Below are 27,788 nucleotides of genomic sequence, written 5' to 3' on the forward strand. Positions count from 1 at the left end.
TGTGTAAACCGAGAAAAAGAGGGCAGTAATATAAAGTGCAATTTTATTAAAATAGATCATATAATAATACAGATTGAATTGGTATGGCACAAGGTAATATCTCCTGGCATGCTTTTGTTCCTTCTGGTGATGAACTTAATGGGTTCCGTAATCCATACTAGTTATGCTACGGTCAACTCATATTCCCAAAAATCAAGGGAAATAATCTTTCTTTCAAAGTGCTTCCTTTCCTTTCATCTATAGATATATGAAAAACAAGTAGACCTATGGATATATGAAATCACATAATAACTTATTATGTTGGAATTTTTCCTTGTAATAGTAAAAGTGAATAGATTTCTAAAGCATTAGAGGGAAGCAATGTTTAATGTTACATAAGAACGCAATACTATAAAGAATTAACATACTGCAGGAAAACAAATTCTCTTTGTATTTATTAATTAAGTAAGTTGTTTTAGTTTGTATAACAAAAGTTTTATTCAGTGACAGTTTCTCAGGTAGTTCACACCGCAAAAAAAAGAAAATAAAAAAAAATAAAATAAAAATAAATAAATAAAAAATAAAAATAAATAAATAAATAAATAAAATTGTATCACTTCAAACGAAGGGAAGAAAACTTACTTAATGTAGTAATTTTTGTATGCAATGTACTGTACTTTGGTTTTACCGATATGACATCCCTAATGAGCTATCAGTGATTTTATTCAATTAGTTCATTAACGTGTCACACTATTTGTGATACATTTAAGCAAAATATAGATCTAGTTTTCAAAGTATCGACTTTAAAGATATGGTTTATGAAACAACTTTTTTATTTCACTTCAGAGAGGACAATTTTAACTGTGTCCACAATAAACAAAAATGTTGCTTACAGTAAAATAGGTTTTCCTAAATCGGGATGTGAAATGAAAATCCTTAATGTAATGTTCTAGGCTTATGGCGTAGAGTGAATAGGTGATAAATGAAAGTGAATAGTGATGGTAAATATAGTGAATTGATAAAGTGCAACAAAGTGATAGAATCCGAGAAAAACCTACGAATAGATGTTGCAGACTCCAAGGATCTGGATTCAAACCACGGACTCTGCATTAGAAGAGATCGCGGAGATAATACTTGAATCTCAGTTTGTCCGGAAAACAGATATGGTTTATCCTTGACCTTTTTTTCATAACAACAGCAATATTGTTTAAATCAATATTATTAATAATTATTCTTTGTTGAAACTAATTTTAACATGGAAACAATTTTAGCGTACAGTTTCTGGTTTGATGGTAATTTATCATTAATTCCATTTATCCGAAAACAATAGATATGTTTATAATTGTTTGGTTGGAGTGTTTCTGATAAGTCAGAAACCGGTAATATCTGGTTTCAGATTATGTCTATCAAAAGAGTAATCTTACAAGCACTTCACTGTGAACTTCATTGTACGATAGAAAGATAATATAAAAAGCAGTTAAATCCAGTTTTATCTACATTAAACAAGACACTTATAAAAGTACTTAAGATAATGCAATGCTAACATCCTTTCAAGTTGGGTAAGGACTGTTCAGTTTCTTTTGTAAGCTACTTTATTGTGTACTAAATATAACTAGTTATATGAACAGAAGATTAAGTAGCGATGTTAAGTTATACTTTGTGAAATTACGTAAAATACTAGTTTTTTGTAAGATACATGAAATATATTTCTAGAGTAGAGAAAAAGATTCGGGTTCACTACAATAACCTCACGCAACAGTACACGAAAACAAACATACCAGTTAACTATTCTTTATGGATTATTTCTAAGCAAATTAATATAATATTAACAAACATGTCACAAATTTACGTTTTATCTTCAATGAATCAGTGTTAATTGAGAGCGAGAAAAAATGAGGGAATATTCTGAAACATCTAACTTTAAAATATGATGCAGTAGGGTTATCTTTATTTGAGAGAGAAAGTAAATGTAACAATATCCTGAAAAACTTAAGTTCAAAATTTGGTGAGCTGCAACTACTTTAATGTGGCCCCGCGTAGCGTAATCGCCAACGCTTTCGTCTTTGGTGCGAGTGTTTCCGAGTTCGATTCCAGGTGTGGACAGTCGGTCGAAAAAGTTGGTTAGGTTTCCTCATTCCTACCAGGCAAATGCTGTGATGGTACCTAACATATAGGTCCCAGGCCGCTTTCTTCCCCAAATCCTTTCTTCCTTCCCTTTTCTCAGATAGTTTGATCGCCGAGAGACGTCATCCTTCATACGTGACGGGTTAACATGACCATAGATGCCAAAAGCTCAGAAATCTAATTTCTAGCGACTACCTTTAATTAAGAGCCAACATAAGTGAGAAAATATCCTGAGACACATGAGTTTAAAATTTGACGCCCTAGGGTGATATTCATTTGAGAGCCAAAATAAAGAAAAAAATATCATGAGAAATATTCTGAAAAACAAAACGAACATTAGTTATGAGACTTAGGTACACATTACGTTACTGTTTTTACACTGTGATTTACTTAATGCTGACTGTAAGAGCATAATTCCTTCTACGCTACTTTCTCCACTATTGCTATTACTACTACTACTATTTCTTCAAAGAAAATAATAACTAACAATATGAACATTTTGTACCAGGTATTACTTATAAATTGCTATTAAACAAAATAACAGTCATTTTGAAGACCGTTCATACAACGAGAAAATTTGAATGCACCATAATTATGGTGTCACACCTACAAATTTCTAACCCATGAGAAAATAACTGGAAGGTGATTAATATTTTCTAGGTACTGATAGACTTGGTATTAATATTTACTAATTTATTATTATTACTTATTATTACTTATCTAAACTTTTTATACTATCATTTATTGCCTTTTAAGTTATTCAAACTAAAATTCAAAGATGTAATAGGAAGCATTACAAAATAAAATAAAATCTTTGAGTTTTACGTCCCACGTTATTGCCGGTTAGGCTAAAGGAGACGGTGATTATGAGTAATGAATGAAATGAAGAAAGTTGGAGGAAACGGGAGAACCCCGAGGAAACCCATGCATACGGTGTTTGTCCACCACAAAGTTCATTTGGCGGGGGCTGGAATCGAACCCGCGACCCCAGGCACCAGAATTGAGGAAGCATTAAAATGACGTTTATTCATATAGTATAATAGTTACGATATGTATTTGTTTTACCTTGTATCGTATTGCAATTTCTCAAATTAAAGAAAGGAACTTGTTAGAATTTTATGTTGATGAATGTGTACCTCTTTTAATACAGTAGGATTACAATTTGTTCGAGTCTTAATTAGCAAAGGTTTCATATTATCAAATAAGCCTATGAGTGTAATAAACCATCTCTGTGATGGATAGTGTTTAACAATCTATTCATGGGTTATATCCTCTCAAGAAGTTGACATTATTATTATTATTATTATTATTATTATTATTATTATTATTATTATTATTAATAATAATATTATTATTATTATTATTATTATTAAGTACAAATCATGGAAGAAAGTTAAAACCTTATATTACCCTATGCGATTACTAATTTAAATATAACTTATACACGCTGTTATACAAAACATAAGCAATGTTCCAGAATAAGTAACAAATTAATACTGTGTTATTATTTAAGTACGTTGTAAGAGAAAAAATATATAAAATAAATTTAAATATCTGTTAGTGTTTAAATACTAACACCATTCCATCCAGGTAAAACTAACAGATGCAACTCAGATAAATGAAAACTTATGTAGAAAGGATAGCTTTTCTCATTGCGAATTTAAAGTTATGGATATAAAATATGTAATTAATTCATGTATCTTCGCATCTGTTTAACATTAACGTTTTTTTAGCTGAGATATCATCCATTATAAGCTTCTCAAACATTAGCCAGAATAGAAATAGCGTGTTACTTATTACACTTTACAAATATTAAATATGTATACGTAATTTATTGAATATTCTGTAGCATTACGCTTTTTGAAATTTTGAATTTAAGAGTTCTTTTAAATATTCTAGAAGCTTAGAAACGGGTTTCACTATCCACCTCATTTTCGGCCTCAGTAAATATAACAGTAATACTTCGTAGTTACCTTCTCTTCCGAGTTATTTTTATTGCTGAAGGCGTCTTCATGTGAATTACAATGAACTGCGTTATTAAAGTATTTTCTTATATTTTCAGTTATTGAAGAAGCTAATTGGTTGACGTTGACTGAAGACATAGAAATTCCAGGAGAAGGTTTCGATGCAGTCATATGCTTAGGAAATTCATTTGCTCATTTACCAGACTTGACTGGAGATCAAAGTGCTCAGAGGTAAGTTTAAAAAAAAAATCCTCAATATTTAAAACTTATAAACATATAACTTTATATATACATATACAGATAGGTAGATATATATTTGAATATTTGCCTTGGGTTAGTTTCTACTGTATTTCTTAAGTATCAAAGGAAGTTCGATTAACAGTCTGGTACCAGAGTGATGCGGAGCTTTAGAGAACATTATTTGGTATTTAATTGTAACTAAGATTAAATAAAAGGTTTGTATCCAACTCGCCAACGCAGAATGTTTAACACGGCATTAGGAAACTTTTTTCGGAATATAGACAATGGTAAAAACTAGATTCAATCGAGAAAATGGTAATTTTGATAGTGATACTTACGGATGAAACTTTGCATTTATCTCGTCCACCCACGTTTGCATCAGATAATCTTGGAAAGCATCTCTATTATGAACCATTTGCGCATCTTCTTGCAAATGGAGAACAGTGTCACCTAGATTTTCCAATGCAACAAGTGGGAGAGCTGCGAGCCGACGAATCCATTTCCTAGGTCTTTTATCTTCTTGGTAGAAACATCCACACACTGTACCGTTCGGGAAGATGCGAGCCACAGTATTTATAACGGCTCTTTCAAAGTGGATTATAACTTCTGTAGAACTGAAGGAAAAACTATATTCTTTGGCCTTTATGCCTCTTCTCACCATTATGCCTATTAATCCGATATAAATAACCTTCAAATAATACTCAAACAGTTTGCCTCGACACTTAGTATTAACAAAGTTCGACATATCTTCGAGGACAAAAAAAGCTTTTTACAAAATTATTCTCACAAAACACTCAGAAGACAATTCTATCTACAATATTAAAAGTTGTGCGGCACGAGCCCATGAAAAAGCCTAGGAAATATCTGAGCTTCTACAAGTATATGTCAGATATGAAGTTTAACAAGACTAACAAACACGATTTCCAGTGGCTAATTAAAATTTTCGATTCAAAGATAGACATATTCTGAGATTCTGATTTGTCCTCTCCTCAGTGAAACGCCAATCAGAGCGCAGTATTTGTTTCGACTAGCTAAGATTACTTTTGGTAAAAGTGAAAATACGTACATCTACTTCTCCGTTTGTTGTTCGTATGTAGTTGTTTTTAAAATTGCTACGCATTTAATATTAATGCATTTTCATTAATATTAAATTATTTTACTAAATAACTGAATTCACATTAAAAATAAAATTCCCAAGAAAAATCTCAAACTCAAAAATATTCCTTCATCTTAATAGTAGGCGAAACAGGAATACGTAAAACAGACATTCCTGTTTCGCCTACAATCTTGATAACAATGAAAGCTTGACATATATTCCTAGGAGGCTAGTAGGCGAAACAGGAATAGGCAAAAAAGGAAGACATCATAACAATTGAACAAATGAATTGTTATGCCCGGAGGTTCAATACCGCGTTCACAAAAACTCTCCATTGACTTCTGTTCTTAGCCAACTGGATCCAGTTTCTACTTTGTATTCCTATTTCTGCGAAATCCATTTAAATATTTTCTCTCCACTTGTGTCTCTCATCTACAGAATAAAACATTGTAGAACAAAAACAAAAGATAAATATTCGAAATAGGGAAATAGGGTAGCCATTCCGTGGCTACCTCAGTCAACCATTGATGACTACACCATTGTATAAGTGGAAGTCGTCATCTCGGAGAATCGCCACATAACTACTCGCCAACTAACTGAAGATGTCAAGATAAGTATGAAGTGTGTGAGAAAAAATAATTCATGAGCATTTACATATGCACGAAGTGTCTGTCTGATGTGTTCTCTGACTACTGCATCTTTCCTAAAGCAAAAACTAATCAGTTGCTCCCGGGAAATGTTGACACAGTACCTCGAAATCTAAGACATTTTTGACATACTAATATCTCAAAACGAAAGTGTGTTTATCATTATGATCTAGAGCAGCGTTTCCGAACCTTTTTCAACTTGCGGCACACTACGGGTGTAAGTTGCATTCTCGCGGCACACTCATAGATATTATTATTATTATTATTATTATTATTATTATTATTATTATTATTATTATTATTATTATTATTTGCAAATATAAAATACCATGGTAATTTTTTTCTGTGATTACTGAACTTCTCACAGAGATGAAAGCTCGATCACTGGTTTTCCCCTATGCTAATTCATTATGCTTATTTCTTTTTAAAAAATGAAATGAAGTCTTTAAGTTTAACGTCCCACGATTAGGCTAAAGGAGACGGTGATAATGAGAGATGAGTGAAATGGTGGAATGAAGAAAGTGGGAGGAAAGGGAGAACCCCGAGAAAACCCACGACCACGGTGTTTGTCCATTACAACGTTCACACGCCGCGAGCTGGGATCGAACCAGGGACCCCAAGCAACGGACGTGAACGCTCTACCACTGAGCCACCGCGCCCCCTTATTTTTTTTATAATTCTAATTTTAAAATAGAAAACAATTGCAATGAAATATAGGGCTCAGATTTCTAAAAATACGCTTTATTTTTCAAAAACTGTATCCAACCTTTCACTAAGAACGAAGATCACTCAATAACGAGCGAACAAATAAATGTCTTGTACTTTTAACTTTGCTGTTTTAACCAAAATCGGAGCATATTATTCCAATCACACAGTTTGCGATGCGTCGAAGTCAAAACACAGCTGTTGAACAAACTGTTGTTCTGTCATTCACGTGCGAATGAGTGTTCTAGGAACGTTAACTTGACAAGTACTGTACAAGTGCTTCCATTTCTCGGTGTTAGTATGACTCTCAATTGAAGCGCAACATAGCAGCTAACCGTGGAAATGTGTACGAGCCGAAATACTGTCTGCTACACAGTAATAGATGTATAATAATATATTACAATTAGAGTAACTTTTTGCACGGTAGAAATTCATAGTAATGTGAAATACAGAAATATTCATTCTTTCCCTATGTCTTGCAATTTGGTTGCTATAGAATTAATAATTTTGTTTCGATTTCCTCGCGGCACACCAGTTGGGAAACGCTGATCTAGAGACTAAATCTCAGTCAAAGCAATGGAAACATACTCACCAACTCCAAAGAGGATTGTCCAATCCTCAGCGAGCAAAGTGATGTTAACTGTTTTTTGGGACCAGCATGGTAGCTCTAATAGATTTCCCGGAGAAGGGTACAACTATTACAGGAACATACTGCGCTTCGCTATTTGCAAAAATTACGGGATTCCACGAAAACCAAAAGGTGTGCAATACTGTCCATATCCTTCAAGACAATCCTCCAGTTCATAGCTCGCATGTTACCCAGACAGAAACACGATTCTGAGGATTTAAAATCCTTCTCTATCCGACGTACTCTTCTGATCTTGCACCATCTGACTTTTATATTCCTTCCCATGAAGTCATTTATGAAGGGGATGCATTTCAAAGACGATGAAATATTGATTTCTCAGGTGAAATCATGGCTTCTGAAACAACCTGCGAACTTCTACAAACAAGATCTCGACAAGTGTGTAAAGTGATGGGAAAACTCTGGCCATTGGAGATTCCTAAGTAGAGAAAGACTAATGTCTGTACCAAATTTCGTTTATTTCAGTCAACGTTAAGTTGGTCAGAGAAAATCTTTAATGAACACCAAACTTATTTATCAAATCAAGTACTTTATACCTTGACATAACCTTTTTAAAGAAATTTACCTCAGTTTTTCTAGTAATGTTGCATGTGTTATCTCTAAAGGTTTTTTTCTCGTTGATTATTCATAATTTGTGATTGCATACAATGGTAATGAATAATTATAAGAATCTTTTAGAGTTCACAACTCATTCTCGGTGTAAGCGTTAGTAAGTATATGCAATCCTTCTTAGCAATAAGAATCTTTCAGCTCCAAAATAAAATGAGAGTTAAATAACATTCGTAGTCTTTGCTAACGTTTCATTTATTTAAGAAAGCGCTATTTAATTAATTATATGGAAAAATTAAAGTATGTCTGCTCACAAGTAAAGGTTACGTTTGGGTGAATCGAGATGCTGTCCGAGACACTAGAACGTCACATGGAGGTATATATTACGTATAGTCGTGATACATAGTCCGGAAAAATAACTATTATTCCCTTTAAACTAGATTATGTGCGTGTTTCCAGCATAATCTAAGTGATGAAACACAAGAAAAAGTTGTTTGTTTTGCACATGCGAAATGGTTTTGTTATTGCAGAGAAAAGTTAACAATTACTACAATCAATATGCAGTTCAGAAAAGAGTACAAATACTCTGCTCACAGTGATCACACCTGACAAGCGCAATCAAGTTGCACTTGAAACTTTTATCGCTCACAAATACGTCGAAGCAGTAATCTTAAGGAACGATCCAACGTTCAGGCTCCTTATTGAAGTATCCAGCCTTATAGAAAGCGAATCGAATCATGTTGCGAAAACTGTGAAGAACTGAAGTTATATGAATCTCTCACGATGCCAAGTCTTCACGTCACTTCCTGTTTTGCTGCATCATTGATGAAACGAACAAAGCTTTGTATGGACGAAAGAAGTGAACATCCAGAGGCTGAATCATGTTCACTACATCCACCAGCTATCAGCCATTTGATCAATGCAAAGCCTACTGGCACACACTGTGATGAAGGTCATCTTTGTTTGCAGACCATGAATCAAGTAACAGGAGGAATTCCTTCCTATTACTTGGAATGTTTTTCCACATGACCTCCGAATAGAATGTCTTAGGATCCTGCTTGTTCATATTCGCTGTTTTACCAGCAAATGAGATTAAGATTATATTAGCCGGATTGGCTGGCTTTACTGCGGGGAACCTACCATTTGGTTCAACCACCAGAACATACATGGGACGCAGAATTACTCCTTCCATGGACACAACCGGCATTATCATGTAGGAATGAGATGTTGCACTCACATATTCCACGGTTGTTTTAATCTTCACTCATCCTTTCTTCCTCAACGTCCGGTACGAATGCAATTTCTTCTCAAAGCGACTTTGATCCACATTGAAGACATTGGCAGCTGGAACGTCATCAGTGATCATAACATCACGTTCTGAAATAGACTGTAACATGTACCTCCATGTGATCTTTTAGTGGCTGTATCTCCTAAACCTTTTGAGCTTCGCACCTAAAACTTCACTGGCATATTGAGCACACTTAGTACTGCTATACTCGTATCACATATGTCTCAGGCAGCAATTCGATTCACACAAATGTGACCTTTACTTGTCAGAGCGAGAAATAATTACGTTTTGAAATATTATTTTCAGTAACTAGAACTCTTTGGCTCAGTTTTACAGCTAAATATAGTTTTAAGTGTGGTGTTTATTTCTTTCAGGAAAGCCTTGAAGAACTTTGAAGCATTTGTCAAACCCGGAGGACTGTTGTTAATTGATCACAGAAATTATGACTATATTTTAAGAACTGGAACTACTCCAGCCAAAAATATATACTACAACGTAAGTATAAGCATTTTCATTGCCAATATCTATTTATAATATATAATATTTGCTTTGAGATTGTTCCTGCTCGATAAGCATTGTTATATTGAAGAAATACCAAAACATATAGTTACCATGAACACTATGTATTTTCACTATTGTTAGAACATTTTGTTGCTGGGTTCGATTAGAATCCTAATGCACGAATTTTTTATCTGATTATGAGTGAACAGTGAACGTAAGCGAAGTGGAATCACGTTCATCATATCAAAATTTCTAAGTTTCGTCAGTCTTAGTAATTATTATTGTTGGTAGTATTTTGGTATCTCTTTTGACACTAAATTACTATGAACGGAACCTACCTGTTAAGATGTGGTCTGAACCACTATTCGGATTTGTTCCTGAGACAGATGTCCAATGAAGATCGGACCCGCTTTCATACGTACAGAAAACAAGCGTTTTAACTACTTGATAAAAAAAAAAAAAAAAGTACACAATCTTTGTATTGTGTCTCTTGGGTCAATTTTGTCAAGTGTTTAGTTCAGTATAATCAATTTCTAGTTAGAATCATATTTTAGTGACTTAAATGACAAAATGTTCATAATATATAAGTGAAATAATTAACTGAACTGTTGTAAAATTAAGAAAAGAAAAGAAGTTAACTCCAATTTATGGATTACAAAGTGAGTACGACAGCGTGTTATGGAGTGACTCTTACTATAGTATTAATGGGATCGCGGTGGCTCAGTGATAAAGTATTCACCTCTCCTGCAAGGGGTCCCTGATTCGATCCCAGCTCGTGGGACACTGTGTGTGTGGGATTCCTCGGGGTTCTCCCGTTTCGTCCCACTTTCTTGATTCCACCATTTCATTCATTTCTCATCGTCACCGTCTCCTTTAACCTAGCCGGCATAATCGTGGGACGTGGAACTCAAAGATTTCATTTCATTCTTAATATAGTATTAGTTCGTTCTAGTCTAGTAGTAAATGAAGGAATGCAAGGGAAGTTAGTGTATATTAATTTAACCCAATTAACCAAACATATACATTCTTATCAAATTAGAGTTTTTTGAATACTTTTTTTCTTTTCTAGTGGTTTCCATAAAATGCGAAAAACGACTATTTACAATCGTGATGTTTTTGTAGTGTGTTCCTTTCTCAAATAAACTGCTACTTACGAAACTTTACTTGTACCTCTATCGAAAATAATAAAATTAAGACAATAAAAAAACAAACTACATTGTAAATAGGTTACGTAACTGTAAGATTAAAGTACAATTGTGAGCAATCAAACAAATATGATATATCTGACATTTATTCTTATTGTCCTTAGTATGAAATGTGTTATCAGAATACTTTTTGTGCTGGAGTTTGTGCACTTACACTTATTAGTATACTTCATTTCAGTAAAACCTGTTAACTTGGCCACCTGCCTCCAATAAAACTTACATTGCTTTGGCAGCATTAAAGCAATGTTGTTCCTATTTTTTTTTTTAGAATGATTTCAAGGGTTGCATGTTTGAGGAAGTAGTAAACCGAAGGGGAAAAAGGGGAAAACTTGTTAATTGAAAGTAACTTTTCCAAGAATATAGTAAGAAGTGGTTGTTTTTATTGCTGTTAAGGCTATTGCCGGCAGATGTATCAATAGATTGGTGCCGTTAAGGTTTTGCATTCATATTCTATATTGCAAGACCATTCCGTATTCGTACGATTTGGATTAGGTTGTATTTTTGTTTTCATTACGTCTTCGAATAGTTTTTTTTTTTTTTTCTTGGGGAGCTTGCAGGAAATTTAGAACCAATTGACGGTCAGATATACGTTGCAAAGTGAAAAATGCGTAAGCAGGAATGGGCACGAGCGAGTTTGAGCGAGTTTTCTTTGAAACTCTACTCGACTCGAGACAGTCATCTTTGAGCTCGACTCGAGAACTCGACTCGAAAAATTTTCTCCACCTCTACTCGAAACTCGGCTCGAATTAAGGTCGTGTTTCGAGTCGAGTCAAGCCAAATCCTGTGTGTAGTTTCAAGTACTCTCTTCAAGTATCCTACATAAACAATATAATTATTATAAATGATACTACTACTACTACAATTTCTTCTTCTTCTTCTTCTTCTTCTTCTTCTTATTATTATTATTATTATTATTATTATTATTATTATTATTATTATTATTATTATTATTATTATTATTATTATTATTATAACACCGTATATAAACATGAAAGATACGCGGTTTGTATCTGAATATTAAAAACTAATTGACTGCCAACCTTGGTTGTTGTGAAGTCTAGGAGAAAAGGACATCAACCACGAAGTTCTGAGTTTGACTTCGAGAGGAGCAAGTATTCGGGCTCGAAACAAAAGTTGTTAAAAGTTATTGTGCGCTGACCAAACATGTTAAAAACTGCTCGGCCCGGGTTTAGGATTGTCAACGACTTGAGCGACTCGGCTCTTAGTTCATTCACTATCGAGCCGAACCGAGAAGTGAGCCGGGCCAATAGCTCAACCAACCGAGCCGGCTTTAACCGATGGCTTACTTGAGCCGAACTGAAACGAGCTGGTGGCTCGCCCAACCAAGCAGGCTCGAACTATGGTTTCAGTTGACCCGTGTCGAACGAAGTCGATGGCTCATCCCAACCGAGTCGGCTCGGGTTGTTCGCTCAGTTGAACTGTGCCAAGCCGATTGACATCACTACCCGGGTTGGGCTTCTACTTGGGCTCAAATATTTTACCGCGCATGTCTCAGCCTTGATGGTAAGAACTACAGCATATACTTATATTGGTGCTCACGACAGTTAAGACTGTTTCGTTATATAAATCTATTATCATCACAGTGTCCCTTCTTGTGAACAACACTAAATGAATTCCGCATTACTGTTTACATTTCTCATGAATTTATCTTTCCAGTCTAATGAGGCCATGATTTCAAAACGAGTTAAAACGAGCCGAACGAGAGAGCGATTTATCAAACTCGACTCGACTCGAAACTCAACCTCAAAAACTGTGACTCCCTTGGAACTCAAGTCGTTTTATCTTGAATTGTGCCCGTCCCTATACGTAAGATAATAGAACAAGTCTTGCTGGTCAACAACCATTTTCCAGATGCACAATAGGTAGCTTTTGATGCTTAACTGCTGAGAGCGGAAGGTGTGGGAGTGTGGACGTTTTGAGTATTTCCTGAAACTAACATTTTATCTTATCTCATCTATCGTCATAGTGAAAAAGTGCAAATGCAAGTGCCATAGCATTTTGCAGCTAATTAGCATGTTGAAATTAAGTATAAAGCTGTGCAAATGAGCAACTAAGTTAAGCAATGAGCACTTATTTCATGTGAAATTTTCATATTGCAGAAATAACTTTTATGATTATTTGAGTTAGCTTTCCTTTTAGCACCGGAGCTATATAAGACGTGAACCCGCAGCTTAACGTATTATCCGAACGACATGAACTTCCTTCAGAAAGAAAGAAAGGTTGCCGTATATTATCTATAAAATACAATATAATACATAGGCCTATGTAATAATTAGTTGCTGCATTTGAAGGGATTAGTAGGTATCTATAATTGTTTATGTTTCAAAAGAATTTCTTTTTTTGTAAGTTGCTCACTTTCCAATGGAACCGATGATGGACAGCATAGACATGTTTCACTGTACATTATTACTTGCTATATTGAAAATTATTATCTTTTGCTTTTATTATTTAAATTTAAGATGCATCCAAATCTAATAGGAATTAAAGACAAATATTTTCAACTTTGCGAACACAACATTAATTCATTACATTGCTTTCAATAGCAATTCGGGTCATGCAGTTCCAAGGTGATGTCAAACCAGGAAACGACATTGAATACAACCAAAGCATGTAACAGACGAAATCGGGAAAAGGTTCAGTATATTATATTTCAAACGTTGTTGTATTGCAAAAGTTTAAACAATGGTAATAACAGCTCCACCAGATCGTCAAAAACACGAACATGTCTAAACGAAAGTGTTAATTTTAATTATAATTAAGTTTATCGCGTAAAACGTGACGATTTACAAATAACCAGATCGTATTATTGATATTTTTTTTACTATTTCAGTCTCTCTGAAAGTATGTTCAATCTTATAAATAGAATAATAGATGCAGGACATTATGTTTCATTACTTCAACCAACATTATGAAGGTTGGAACAGTTGGCAGAGCTAGCAGATCTATTCTCTCATATTTTGCCAATCTGGAGGTGCTGTAGTTCGCTTCCTTGTTTGTGGGTAGATCTTTTTACTGTTGTATCTTTTTATTGTATATATCTTTTATCACAATTAATGCAATGTTAAAGGTGAAGGGTGCACTCGCCGTTTTAAGAACTTAGTACTAACTCGCTTTGTTGATTTATCTGGGGAAACTTAATTTTTATGTTCAGGTGCATAACAATTTGTTTTCCATTCATATCTGCTACGTAGATATTTGGCATTTGTTCGTGCTAATCTTCATTCAAAAGATAGTGCTTCGCCGTATATCCTATTACTTTTGTTATTAATAAGTTTAAATAAGATTAGGTTAAGTTACATTAGTGATCATGCTATATGAACTTACCATTTATGAACTTTACCATTTTTACATTTAAAATCACTGGAAAACACCAATTTGTGAGTAAATTTTACATTTAATAGAGATGTCGTATGAAGCAAAACACAGATATTTTAATAGACAATTTGCGTTGTAAAAGTGAGTTATTTATTCGAGAAATAATTTATAGTAGAAAAAAGATTTACAAAGGAAAATTACTGCATCGAGGAAATAAGAATTTTAAAAAACTATCTTCATTTTATCCACAAAAAGCAAATATTTTAAAAATTACCTTCCTTTTATTAACAAAAAGCAATTACATCCAAGTATAAATCAACATGCTACAAACCCAAGATGGCGTGTGAAGTATTTAGTGTCAATAATGTGTTTAACCTTTGACAAAAATAGCAGAGTGCTTATTACAAATTAAACCACTATCCTTCGTATGCTTCATTTGTTAAAGAACAGTGTCTTTGTTTGTTTTATGCCTGTTACAATAATATGTGCACATGTGAACGTTTGTATGGCAACACACCAGTGGCAATGTTCTGTCAGTTCGTAACCTAGTATTATTCCGATTTTTTAAAACATCCCAATTACCTTCCTCCTCAGGCGTTTAGAGATTTTTAAAGTGTTGTCGGCATAGGATTATGCTTGTATGTTAATTAGAATATTAGACAATGTCTTGAGTGTCACAATATTAATGCTTAACGTCAGTCTTTTGGTGTATGTCTTGCAGAAAACTACTTATGCTATGATTAACTTTTGTCATCAATAAGCGTTATGTTGATGTAATAGAATGCTATACCCAATTTTTGTTAATATGTAAAAGGAAGTACTGAAAAGAGCAATAATTTATACTTAAAAAACGGAAATGGAATCAGTGTATTATTAAAATTTAACAGTAATTGTTACGTTATAGGAGTATCAGTGATTAATATGTTTGCTATTGCGTAAATATAAAACAAAGTTTACCCGTGTGAGATTGATGTAAAATTTTAGGAAAGCATATTTCTGAAGAGAGCTCAGGCGTTTGTTATTATTACTATTATAACATTTTCTACATAACACTACAACAGAGACATAAAAATTCAATTCTCGTTCATATTCAATGCACATATCAGATGATGACGTAACTGATCTATCAAATGAAGACTTAACTCATCTATTAGATGATAACTCATATTTCAGTGAGGACAACTCATCTAACAGCTCTTGGTATAACTCACCTATCAGATTATGACATAACTCGTCTATCAGATGATGACTGTTTATAAATCTGGTAACATAATCCATCAGATGAAGACACTACACATCGATCATATGATGACGTAACTGATCTATCAGGTGATGGTATAACTAACCTATCCAATGATGATATAACTCATCTATCAGATGATGACTGCTCATAAATCTGATGACATAATCCATCAGATGAAGACATTACTCATCTATCAGATGATGATGTAACTCAACATTAGATGATGGTATAACTAACCTATCAGATAATGACAGCTCATGTGTTATATGGTGATATAATCAAATTCGATGATGATATAGCATCTAACAGATGATGACAAAATTCTTCTATTATTTTATACATCATGTTTTAAAGAACTAACGATAATGCCACTGATAGAAAGTGCCCACACTTTTATAAGTTTCTAATCGTGCTCTTTATATTAACTTCAGGCTGTTGAATTGAATGGGACTATTTTTAAACATATCCATCCATGAAATCACGAGAAAAATTACCTCAAAGTTGGGATGTTTCTATTTATTTATATCTTGCATATTAGATAACCTTTCTTGGAATCCCATGAACGTATACTATTTAATAATAGTTCCATTGGACTCATCGTCGTCAAGTCAGTATATAAGGATCAATTACGAAATTATCCAAATGTGGCATTTTTTTTACTAGTGAGATGATCCTTAGTTCTTTGCAAGAAATACGATTAAATTTTATCAGAATTTACCCATTTTTTTAAAAAAATATTACAAGTAAACAGTGCGCATCTTTAGATTTATTGCCAGCTGATAAATGTATTGAATGTTATGTCTTTATTGTAGCTTTTCAGAAAATGTTATTTTTATTGCTGTCAATAAAAGTAGTTAAATTCCATGTAAAAAAACGAATCATTCTTACTTCAATTCTTTACAATGTATTCTTAACAGTTAAAGATTTCATGTTATTTCTATAGTTTTTATTAATGGTCTAATTGTGGTGCATTGCAGGTAAATATTTTGTAATTAATTGACAAAACTAACATCAGTGGCGTACGCAAGGGGATTAGGATTCAAATTCCCCTTTGAACAAGATACTACGTAAAACTAAACATTTACTATTTCAAGATATATCTATAAAATCACGCTTGTCCTAAAAGAATATGAGATTATGTATTTTAATCTCCCGTAATGAAGTTCCGCTTACATGACTGACTAAAACATAATGATATAACATCTAAAGTTCTCCTTATTGTTTTTAAATAATTAAAGGTGAACTATTAATTTCCTCTTTACCAAATGTTTCCTTGATTGAAATTTGGTTTCCTAAAATACACAGAAAGGGTAACGAGTACCCTATCATAGCTTTCATTTACAATTGATCATCTAAAAATATCTGCATGACTCGTATAGCATAGTAAGTTTAGCACAAAAGTTTGCAGGCAGTTAGGGCAAAAAAAGAATTTAACTTTATAAAAAAAAAGTATCTAAATAAAAGCGAAAACCATTCTTTACATTTATATCGGTATCAAAAATAATTACAAACCAAATATTTCCTCCTAATTTTATCTACGTTTTTTTATATTTGCATTTCTCTAATAGAGACCCCTATTAAAGCTCAAATAACATTCATATATAATTCTCAGGTATTTTTAGTAAACAAAAATGACTAATACCATGTGCAAATAATTTAATCTTATATCTTGTTTTTTTAAATACTTCTACTGTAAGTTCAAATCGGTTTCATTATCTTTTTTTTTAAAGTAAAACGTTAAAGGGAAATTTTGATCTTACTAACGCTAATTACACATAGCTGCACTAAGGTTAAGAAGGATTCAGTAACCGATCCCTAGTTCGATTTTTGACAATAGGGGAGAACCACTGTATAGTAGTTGAGCTTTTTCTAGAGATAGCAAAAGTCACTAGGTTCTGTGGGAAAATAATTAAATTGCTATCCTTGCTCTTTCCTTGCTTCTTAATATTACTTCTTTATGACTGGAATATATGTTAAGTATTTCACAGGTAGATTAATATTATTTATTCGTATTTTTTTTTTATTTTGCTCTGAGTCTAACACAGAAGGAATAATGTTATAAAGATTCTTTAAGTTATTCCGCGCAGTGCTCACAGGTAGAGTTAAGAGAATTAAATTATGCTAAAGCAGAAGCTATTTTTTAAAATTAAAATTGTATCAAAAATTTATGGGAAAGTAACAGTACATGTTCAAATTTAGATGCTTACACTTGAAATAGAAATCGAAACATATTCCAGTAATGATAATCAAATAAAATTCTATAATCCGTACCATACTATTATAATAATTTTCATTGTTGCTACCATGGAAATCACAACCTCATATTTTATATATTATTGTATAAATAGGTAAAGAGTAAAAAATATTATTCATGTTGCTATGTTAAACATAATTTTCGGAAAACATGCTCCTATGTATCTACAGTATAAACTGTGAAAGAGTGCATGCAGACCTCAGTGAATTCCACGACAAGTTTTTGGTCGGAGGACATAGGAGATATCGAAACTATTGTTAAATATATTTACAATAAATTTATATATAAATTTTTGTGCTATAGTCTACTTTTAAGAGGTACTAAATTAAGTAGATATTAAAATTGTTTATAGATGTAAATAATGTGTATTGAATTATTTTGTAAATTGTTTCTACCGTACATTATCCACCATTTGTAGATAATCAGCTATACCAAATGTTTTCCTTGTCCTGTCCCCCTTATAGGAATAACTAATGATGTAACTCTGTCTTTAATCTAAGATACTATCCTAAAAGTAACTCTGCCTTTAACTCAAGAAAATTGACAAAACTTCGCTTTACAAGACATAAACTGGAGCATTCTTGCATAAATCGATATATATTAATATAGTGTATTAATTATGATACACTTATTTGATACTATTATATTAACTCTTAACTGCTATGCTTCTAAAAGTAACATTAGAAAATATTAAAAATTATTACTTTTAATAATTACAAGTATTCCTATATTTTGCTTCCAATTGCAGAGCAAACACGTCAGCGGGATCAAAACGTCTGTGTTATATGTAAACGGAAAACCCAATATTGTGACAATGGATTATAAGGTTGCAGTACCAAACGGAATTAAGAATAACGAAAATGGCGTATCAGATGAAACAGACAGGTAAGATAAGATATATACATATTTCTAAGTGAGAAATGTCGGACCAGATGGGGAGACGGTTCTTTTTCACGGCTAATTAACTGACCTTTGCGCTTTTTCAAAATGAACTTGCATTATGTATAAATTCAATATTGCTTAAATATGTTAAGTATTAAAATTGTATACGCATTACAAAATTAATGTTAATAAAGAAAGGAATATTTAAATAGGTTTGGGAAGAAATCATCAAAATTTTCAGTACGTTTATAAGAAAACAAAAAAGTAAATCAATGGGCTCAAAACAAAGATGGCGCTAAATGTTCAACGTTGTTGAGAGTAATAATTTATACAAAGAAATGTCCATGGCACCACTCTTCGGAAGACAATAACACTTGTAAGCTTAATGATTCTGATCTTCAATGTTCCCTTAATTACAGCATTGATGGTCTTAGAAGAATTCATAATTCCCACCGAGAATATTGTAAAATTGATACAGGTGTGTCTTACGAAAACGAGTAGTAAAATACAAATATTTACTAAGCTGTTTGATTCCCTCATAAGGGTCTGAAGCAAGGGAAGGCTTTATTCCTAAAACTATAGGAGACAAGAAAAATTAAAAGTAACAAAGAAAATTGAGTGTTTCATACAAGCACTTCTCTACTCGGACAATGTAGACTTAATAATAAAAAATCAGAGCAAGAAAACGAAAATGTCCTCTTGAAGACGTACAAGGAAGTCGGTCTAAACGTGGATATAAATAGGCAATATATGTATAAAATGACAAGTAGAATGTACAGCCTATTCCGAAACACAGTGATCAACAATTAATAATAACGTAGATGAAGTGAATAAATTAAAAAATAATAGTGGTAAGAAATGAGAACAAAGTCAATGAAGGAGTTCTACCCCGTAGAAAACACGAAAATTCATTTCAAACGGTTCAGCCATTTTATCGTGAAAAGCTAACATACAATATCGATTTAGCTTTACCGCACATTCAGCGATCCATATCCTCCAAACGATCGTCCTGGATTCGCTAGTGTTTGTAACAGAAGTCTAAGTAAGATGACAATACGTCCTGCATTCTAGATTGCTATCCTGCTGTCAATGAAACGATTGACAGGACTTACTTTTTAGATTTTAGTACGAAAATATCGAACAATCGTGAAAATAGTATCGGTTGTTCTGGTGAAACAAGTATAGCCACCTTAAGTTAAAATAAAATTTAAACATGAAATAGGTATCTAATGAACATTATGAAATATTGGGAAACAAAATACGAAAGAATCGCCATATGAGTCACAAACAGTTTTCTGACTATATTGACTTTATTGAGTGACATATATTTGATGTCATAATTTATGCATATTCGTACTTGATACCTAGAATTTAAATAATAATAATAATAATAATAATAATAATAATAATAATAATAATAATAATAATAATAATAATAATGACAAAAACAATAAAAGGAAGTTAAGGTCGCATGTCATTATTTGAAAGTTGCCTTATGGTTGATATATGGATTTTATTACATAATTTGAGACAAACGGAAGCAGCGACTTAGAGAAAGTGTTTCGGAAATCCTGTGTTTAATAATACATGTACACAACTAATTCCCTGTCACTAATCAGGTTGACAGCATTGACAACTTAAGCTTAGCAAAAAAGAACGTTAAAAGATTAATCATATTCTGGCGGTGTGCCACGACTAAATATACGTATTTTCTTCATCTGATCATCTGATATTTTAATGTTGCTACATGCAGAAGATAATTATTCCACATGGAGTTTGTTTTGAGTAGTACAACAAAATGACAATCAAAGTTTTTTGTGTGTAAAATCTGTGTAATATTTGAACTTGAGAAAACGTTCAATAGACACGTAGGCCTAATTGTTGTTTCAAGAATAAGAAGAAAAAAACTGGATTAAAACATATTTTGGATTTTCCACAAACGTGAAAATGGTCAATTCTGACCCAAAATTATCAAGTAAAGAACTAATAGCGGTCATGCTATTAGTAAAATGTGTCCACGCTGGGATAAATTTCTAATTGCTCTTTTTATATACTAACTTGATAATGATGAATTCAATGAAACTATTTTTGAACATATCAATCCATGGGGTTACGAGAAAAAATTATCTCAAAGTTGGGATCTTGAAAGTATCCCTTACACCAATGGTAAAAGTCTCCACCCTTCGATACATTTCTAATTGTACTTCTTGTACTAATTTGAAAATGTTAAATCCAATAAAACTATTTTTATAAACATACGTGTTGATGGAGATCTAGAAAAGTGATCTAAAATGTGGGAAATAAATAAATATAAGTATACCAGCTTTGAAGCCATTTTCCCCTTGATTCCATGGATGGATATGTTTAAAAATAGCTTCATTGGATTCATTATCCTCCGAGTAGTATAAAAAGAGCAATTAGAAATATAGCCTATCTAAGCGTGGGCACTTTTTACTAGTGGCATGACCCTTAGTTCTAGGTTATTTGGATTAATTCCATGCATTTAATAAGTCCCTGTTAATGAAGTAAATGTATAAAATCACATAATCTTGCAGTTCAGACAAATCCAACTGAATAGTAAACATGGTATAATACAAGTAAATTACACTATTTATTCTAACGTTACACGAAAGAAGCCTATCTGTATTATGAAAGAAGCCTTGACTGTCTGATCAATGTCTAGGTTAAACTGCTTAAGACAGAAACTTCACGTTTGAGTAGTACATGGGATTTGCAGCGAAATGTACCATCAAGGAAGGGTCTTTGCAAATTCGATATGAAAAATTGGCGATGTGGACATCTTATTACAATACCTGTAGGTTGCATTATTGTAGTAAGATGTCCATATCTCGAAATTCCTTAAGGTTAGAGACGTAGAGACGTGTAATTCGGTATGTAGACTTTTCATAATAATTAAACGTATGTTTCAGAGGATTTTTTATATTTTAACTAAAATGGAAGAGAGAAGGCGGAAAGAAAAACGGTGGGAGCTTGAATTATTATTATTATTATTATTATTATTATTATTATTATTATTATTATTATTATTATTATTATTATTATTATTATTATTAGCTGTCCATATCTCGGAGTTTCTTAAGGTTATAGTCGTAAAATTAGGTACTTACACCGTTCATTTAAAATAATTAAAGACGTATTTCGGCGTTTTTTGATGACTGAATGAAAAGAAAAATTGAGGGTTCACTAACATGCTCATACTAGGGATTTCAATTTCATTCGTGACTTCGAGTTCAGGCAAATTCTTCATGGAAGGTGAAGAAGGAAAACATGAAATACTGACCGCCGTAACACGTATGAGGCATTTGCTAGTACGAAATAAATTAAAGAAAAGAAAGTGAATGCGGATACAAAAATCACAAAGAAATCGAAAAGCTTAAAAATTGAGAAGGATTTTTGTCCACCAGCAGGTCCACTTGGCAGTCCTGATATTGAACAATTACAGTACAAATGTGAGCGAATCATCATCAATGAGCAGAAAGATGACTCAGTGGTAATTAAATATTTCCTTCGAGATCATAATTCCAATCTGTAATCATTCTAAGCAATCGTTCAAAGTATAACTCAGGTTACCATTATAATATGTGGTATCCAATCTTATTACCCTACCTTAGAATAACATTATGTGCTACTGGATAACCTGCTTAGAGAATCTACAAGCTTTCGAGTGACCCTGTAGGTACTAATATGGTTCACAACCCTTACTTTATTAGATGCTATAGAATATAAATTTTGAAAAAGTCTCTTTTCTTTTGCAGCTATTTCAGATTGTCTTACTTCCCACACCTCCTGGAACAGTTTACCGATCTTCTCAGAGAAACATTTGTATCTGGTTACGTGCATACCATCTACAGTGACTTCAAGCCCTTCACAGAAGTTGAAGATCCTGCATTTTACATCCACGTCGTCGAGAAAGCAACGCATTAAAAAAAATGTGAAAACAAACCACATTCTTCCTGTAATTTTAAACCGAACTTGTATTGTGATGAATGTATTATATTTCTACGCATAATAATATAACAAAAGGTGCCTATAATTGGGTAAAATTGACTTTACAAATGATAATACAAGAGTGAAGTGAAGTGAAGTGCATAGTGTATAAATCAGTGAATGTATGAACTATTTTTTTTAAATGATATCCTAGGAACACTAAGTGAACACTAATTCTTTTGCAATAAAAATGTATGATTATTTAATGATGTCTATATCAACCTGCAACGAAAAGTAAGTTAAACAAAGTGATTTTGAAGGGATTTTCATTTGATAGCATGGTATGATCAACAATAATGATAATAAAAAATATTACTTTAAGCAACATAAAAATACTGTTCTTAAAATTGGCAAATGCAATGCCAATGCAATGCAATGCAATGCAATGTTTGAAAATATGTATGCAGTGCTGATTGTTCGAAAGAGGAAAACAATAATCAAACAATAAACAATAGTCAATACCCATTATTTGCATTAAAACTAGAATTAAAATTAATTATTCCAAAAATCCAAAGTACTGTAAAATATTAGATACTTAGTAATGATCTTGACAAAAATTTAAATAAAATAAAATAAAATAGACATTACAGAAATAACATATTGTGGTTTTGATTTTGTACTGAGAACCGACTTTTCCTTTTTTGTCCTTTTTTATTTTTAAATTTACGTAAATTTATAACAAATTGGACAATTATCTGCTGTCTATTTCCCAATTTTAAGTGACTGATATCAATATTACGTTCTCAGTGGGAGTGTCAGAAGTTGTGATTGTACTTTATTTATTTGTTTGTTAGTTTAAGGTCGAACGTATACGCACCGTGGCTAAAGGAGACGGTGATGATAATGGTGAAAAAAAGGAAATGGGAGAAAATAGAATAACTAATAAAAAGGTAACTCCACGCACTAGAGGTGAGCGTTCTACTAGTGAGTCATCGTGACCCTATCCTAAATTCTACAATACAATACCCAATTGATAGATCTGACTGAACTGAACAAAATTACATATGTGAGGATAAATTGTCATGCTAGTTATTTTGAAAAATCAGCAAAAAAATTTTAATGCGCTAAGAATTTCATTCGTGATCAACTGTAATAGGCTAAATAATATTCACCCCGAACTCCATCGTGGCTATGTAGATAGTGTACGTGCCTTTGACGTAGGAGATCCGGGTTCGATTCCCGGCGGGAGCTCATGTGGATCGGATTCCACATTAAGCTGTAGGTCCACGTCTCATATAGCCTCGCTAAAGAAAGGGGCGCTGAAACTATAAATCAAATCAAAACAAAACATACCACTCCATCAAAAAACCTTTTTTTAATTATGATACTAGCGAAAGGGCAGTGCAAACTAGGTGAGATTGTACAAACTAGAGAGAGACATTAATGAGATAAAATAGCCTAAAATTATTCTTAATGCTTAAAATTTAATTTTGATATCCTTAAACTATTCTTTTCAAATTTGTACGTGTTCAAGTTGTCATACAGTGTTTGTCCGGGAAGTAACGAACTCCACTTGACTGTAAAGCGACTGTACAGCGCCGAGTGGTTCTACCGGTGAAAAGGAGTGGGAGGGACCTTAGGCTTTCCAGCAGTACCTTGATCAGTCGTTTTCGTGCTTTCCGCAGATCAGGAAGTGCTGCGGCGTGAACCACTGTACAGTGACCTTGCCGTACTTACAATGGAGAAAACGTTAGAGCAACGTTACGCATTGAAATTTTGTATGAACTTGAACAAGACGCCAAAGGAATCTTACATGCTGAAGGAAGCCTTTGGGGGTGCCCTATTCACAGGGAAAGAACTGGCACAAAGCGTTCCGAGAAGGTCGGGAAAATATCAACGACGAGGCCCGTTGCGGACGCCTCTCAACATCGCGAATGGAGGAAAATGTCACCTGTGTGTGCGAATTGCTCAACACAGATCGTCGCATTAGTATTCATATGATAGCGGAACAGTTAAACGCAGGGATGTAATGGAGGGTATACGGCGTATACCCACCTCTAATTTTTGGAAACTATCGTATAACCACCTAAAATTTAGAAAGTACGCAGGTATCCGCTACATTCGATCCACAGTATACTCACTTCATTCGAACAAACAACAACTGCTTTTCATGTACTGTATTTCAAAAAAAAATCTCACTAAAAGGCTGGTCGTCAGGCTGTTGCCGCGAATGATGTCTAAATTCTTTTAAAATGTTTGTGTTTTCGGAGTGTGGTAATAGTTTTCCCAGAATCTCTTCTATAATGGAAAACAGCATTCTGAACCTGCAGTGTTTATTTCTTCAAGATGTCAGATGCGCTGTCCCTACATTCTGAAAGCTGACCTCTGGTATTAATTATATAAAACTAAGCTGTTTCCAAACGTTTTTCTTGAAAACTCTTTTGCTTCTAGAGATCGGTGGGAGATAGAGAGTTGAGAGTGAGGAGTAGGGCCTATATTGATGTGGTAACGTTGAAATTTTTCTCTTTTGACATAGGAATGACCACAGTTTTCATACCCTCTTTGATCAAAATTCAAAGTCTGCCAATGGGATACAATTTGAGGCTCTCTTCTAATCGCCGAAGGAGGTTATGAAAAAATGTGGACTTTACTTTAGTTCAAGGGTTGAGAGGAAATTGAATGAATATATTTGCGCCAAGAAATCGTTGACCTCCACAAAAATAGCAAAACATGTGCCCTATCGTCGGTCTAGTTTGAAGCATTCACTGTCTTTCCTAATACCATCAACTACAACAGTGAACCTCGGATTAGTACTGTTCATTCGTAGCCGCAATTGACATCAAAGAAAGCGGCAATTTATTTCTATAAATGCTCAGTAGCTACAGTGCCCGAGAATTATCTTGGCAGTGACGTAGACACCGCTATTGCTCAAATGCAGTCCCACTGGTTAAAACAGACGCTTCGTTCAATTCAACGTCCAATCCCAGGAAAGAGAAAATGCGGGAACACAAATACCAACTTAACAGCAAGCAGTGTTCTCTACAACAGGAAAGCTAAAGCAAATGAACAGAAATGGGAGATTAATTTCTGACAAATATACTTGTTATCTTTGTATAACGATAACTGGAGTTCGAGAAGACATAAATGCTATATTTTTTGCTTTTCAATTTATATAACTTTCATGAAGAATATGATTATTTTATATTTGAATTTTATATTATAAGTATGTGGAAAATAATTTTAAACGATAGCCACTTAGTTTTTATTCTGTTCTAACAACATTCAGATTTCAACATGCTACAAACTTCCGTTCTGTTGAAGATAGACACAAACATGCAGTGGACGAAATGGAAAGGGAAGTTTAAAGTTTATTTTAAAGAAAGCCCCATGTTTTTACCTATCACAGTTCTTGAATTAGAGGATGATATGTGAACGTGTTTCTTGCGCGCGGAAACAGAGCGTGGGGGTTGTGAATGTAGCTTCGAAAATTCTAATATTTACCGATAGGGCACAGGAACAGCGCTTCCAGGAAAAACACACACACACACCAGAAAAAAAAAGTGAAACGAAATGAACTGGAAAGTGTTTTCTTTGTGTAGGGCTATACAGTGTGTAGTGACTGGTAAGAGTTGTGAATCCTTTTGTTTTGTTCTCGTGTTTGAAATTTTGTGTGTAAGAATGGGTGATAGTGCCTTAAAGAAAGGCAAGCCGTTGCTTAGTGATGCAAGAGACATTGTTTTTAATGTTTACAACTTTTTTGCATCAAACAATAATAAATCTGATAGTGTGCGTGAAACCTCCCGAGCAACATGTGTCAGTGAGAGATCCGTGTGGCGAATTGTGAAAGAGAAGGAGAAAAGTCTAAATACAGGACAACCCGTCGTAACACCCGGTAAAGCAAGACCAAATACCCAGAAAAGGCAAACAAATTTAGATTCTTTCGACGAAGCAGTAGTTCGTAGAACAATTCACAATATGTATGCTGAAGGCATTGCAGTGACCGTAAATAAATTATTGTATGAACTTAAGAAAAGCATTAACTTCAAGGGTTCTGAGTGGGCATTACGACAAATACTGCGCAAGTTGGGTTTTAGGTTTAAAAAACATTCTATTCGGAATAGAAATCTGCTTCTTGAAAGAAGCGATATTGTCGTTTGGCGACATAAATATATACGCGAAGTGAGGAGGTTGCGCGTAAACGAACCTCAAAGACAATTTGTGTACTTGGATGAAAGTTTCGTTCATACGCATCATACTGTACCGAAAGTCTGGTTAGACTCGGAGGGCTGTGGAGGGTTACGAGTTCCGACTGGAAAAGGTCCTCGGTTCATTCTCGTCCATGCCGGTAGTGAAAACGGGTTTGTAGAAGGTGCAAAGCTGGTCTTTTTCTCTAAATCAAGTGCTGGAGATTATCATGGTGACATGAATGGCGATAATTTTTTTTCGTGGTTTCAAGAGCAACTCATTCCAAATTTACCAGAAAACTCAGTGATCATTCTTGACAATGCTCCATTTCACAACAAACAAATTGAAAAAGTTCCAACTTCCAATAATAGAAAATCAGAAATGTTGTCCTGGTTATCGGCTCATAATGTACCCCATAGTCCGGATTTCTTGAAAGCTGAACTTTATGAATTGATAAAGAAAAACAAACCTCAACATGTAAAATATGTTATTGATGAAATTGTAACAAGCAAAGGACATAAAGTAATAAGACTACCGCCATACCATGCTGACCTTAACCCTATTGAATTAATATGGGCAAACGTAAAGAAATACATCGCTGTCAATAACAAAACTTTTACCAAACAAAGTGTAGAGAAGCTTATTGAAGAAGCTTTCAAACAAGTAACGAAAGAAGACTGGAGGAAGGCTGTTGAAAACTCGCGAAAATGGGAACAGTTTTACTGGGAAAAGGACTGTCTTATGGATGAACGGATTGACAATTTAATTGTGAGTGTTGGAAGCCATTCAGAATCCGATAGTTCTGTAACAGACAGTGATCGGGAAGACGGGCCTGGGATTTATAGCGACGATTCAGACGACTTCGGTTGCTCACCAATGATAGACTAAAGGTAAATTATTTCTATTTGTATTGTGTGATTTATTGTGTACATTTTAAAATATTCTGATAATTGTTAGTGTAATATTATTTTTTTCTTTCTTTGTCATAACAATGCA

At 33.6% G+C, this 27,788-nt stretch overlaps 1 protein-coding gene across 2 annotated transcripts in view; it reads left to right on the top strand.

Moving 5' to 3' along the window:
• The window catches only part of Gnmt (Glycine N-methyltransferase), a 36,209-nt gene extending 12,944 nt beyond the window's left edge, over positions 1–23,265 (top strand). The window contains exons 4-8 of one of the 2 annotated variants that reach the window (XM_081772110.1): positions 4,166–4,298; positions 9,613–9,733; positions 13,509–13,598; positions 18,526–18,662; positions 22,436–23,265. In XM_081772110.1, coding sequence (XP_081628236.1) covers positions 4,166–4,298; positions 9,613–9,733; positions 13,509–13,598; positions 18,526–18,662; positions 22,436–22,604 — 650 coding nt within the window. In that variant the 3' untranslated portion in view covers positions 22,605–23,265. The remainder of the gene's footprint in view (positions 1–4,165; positions 4,299–9,612; positions 9,734–13,508; positions 13,599–18,525; positions 18,663–22,435) is intronic. The other variant, XM_081772111.1, reaches the window with a different exon arrangement.
• Positions 23,266–27,788: the final 4,523 nt, after the last annotated feature.

Source organism: Thermobia domestica, chromosome 9 (genome assembly GCF_964235325.1).
Source record: "Thermobia domestica chromosome 9, izTheDome1.hap1.1, whole genome shotgun sequence".
In the NCBI taxonomy this organism is placed as follows: Eukaryota; Metazoa; Arthropoda; class Insecta; order Zygentoma; family Lepismatidae; genus Thermobia; species Thermobia domestica.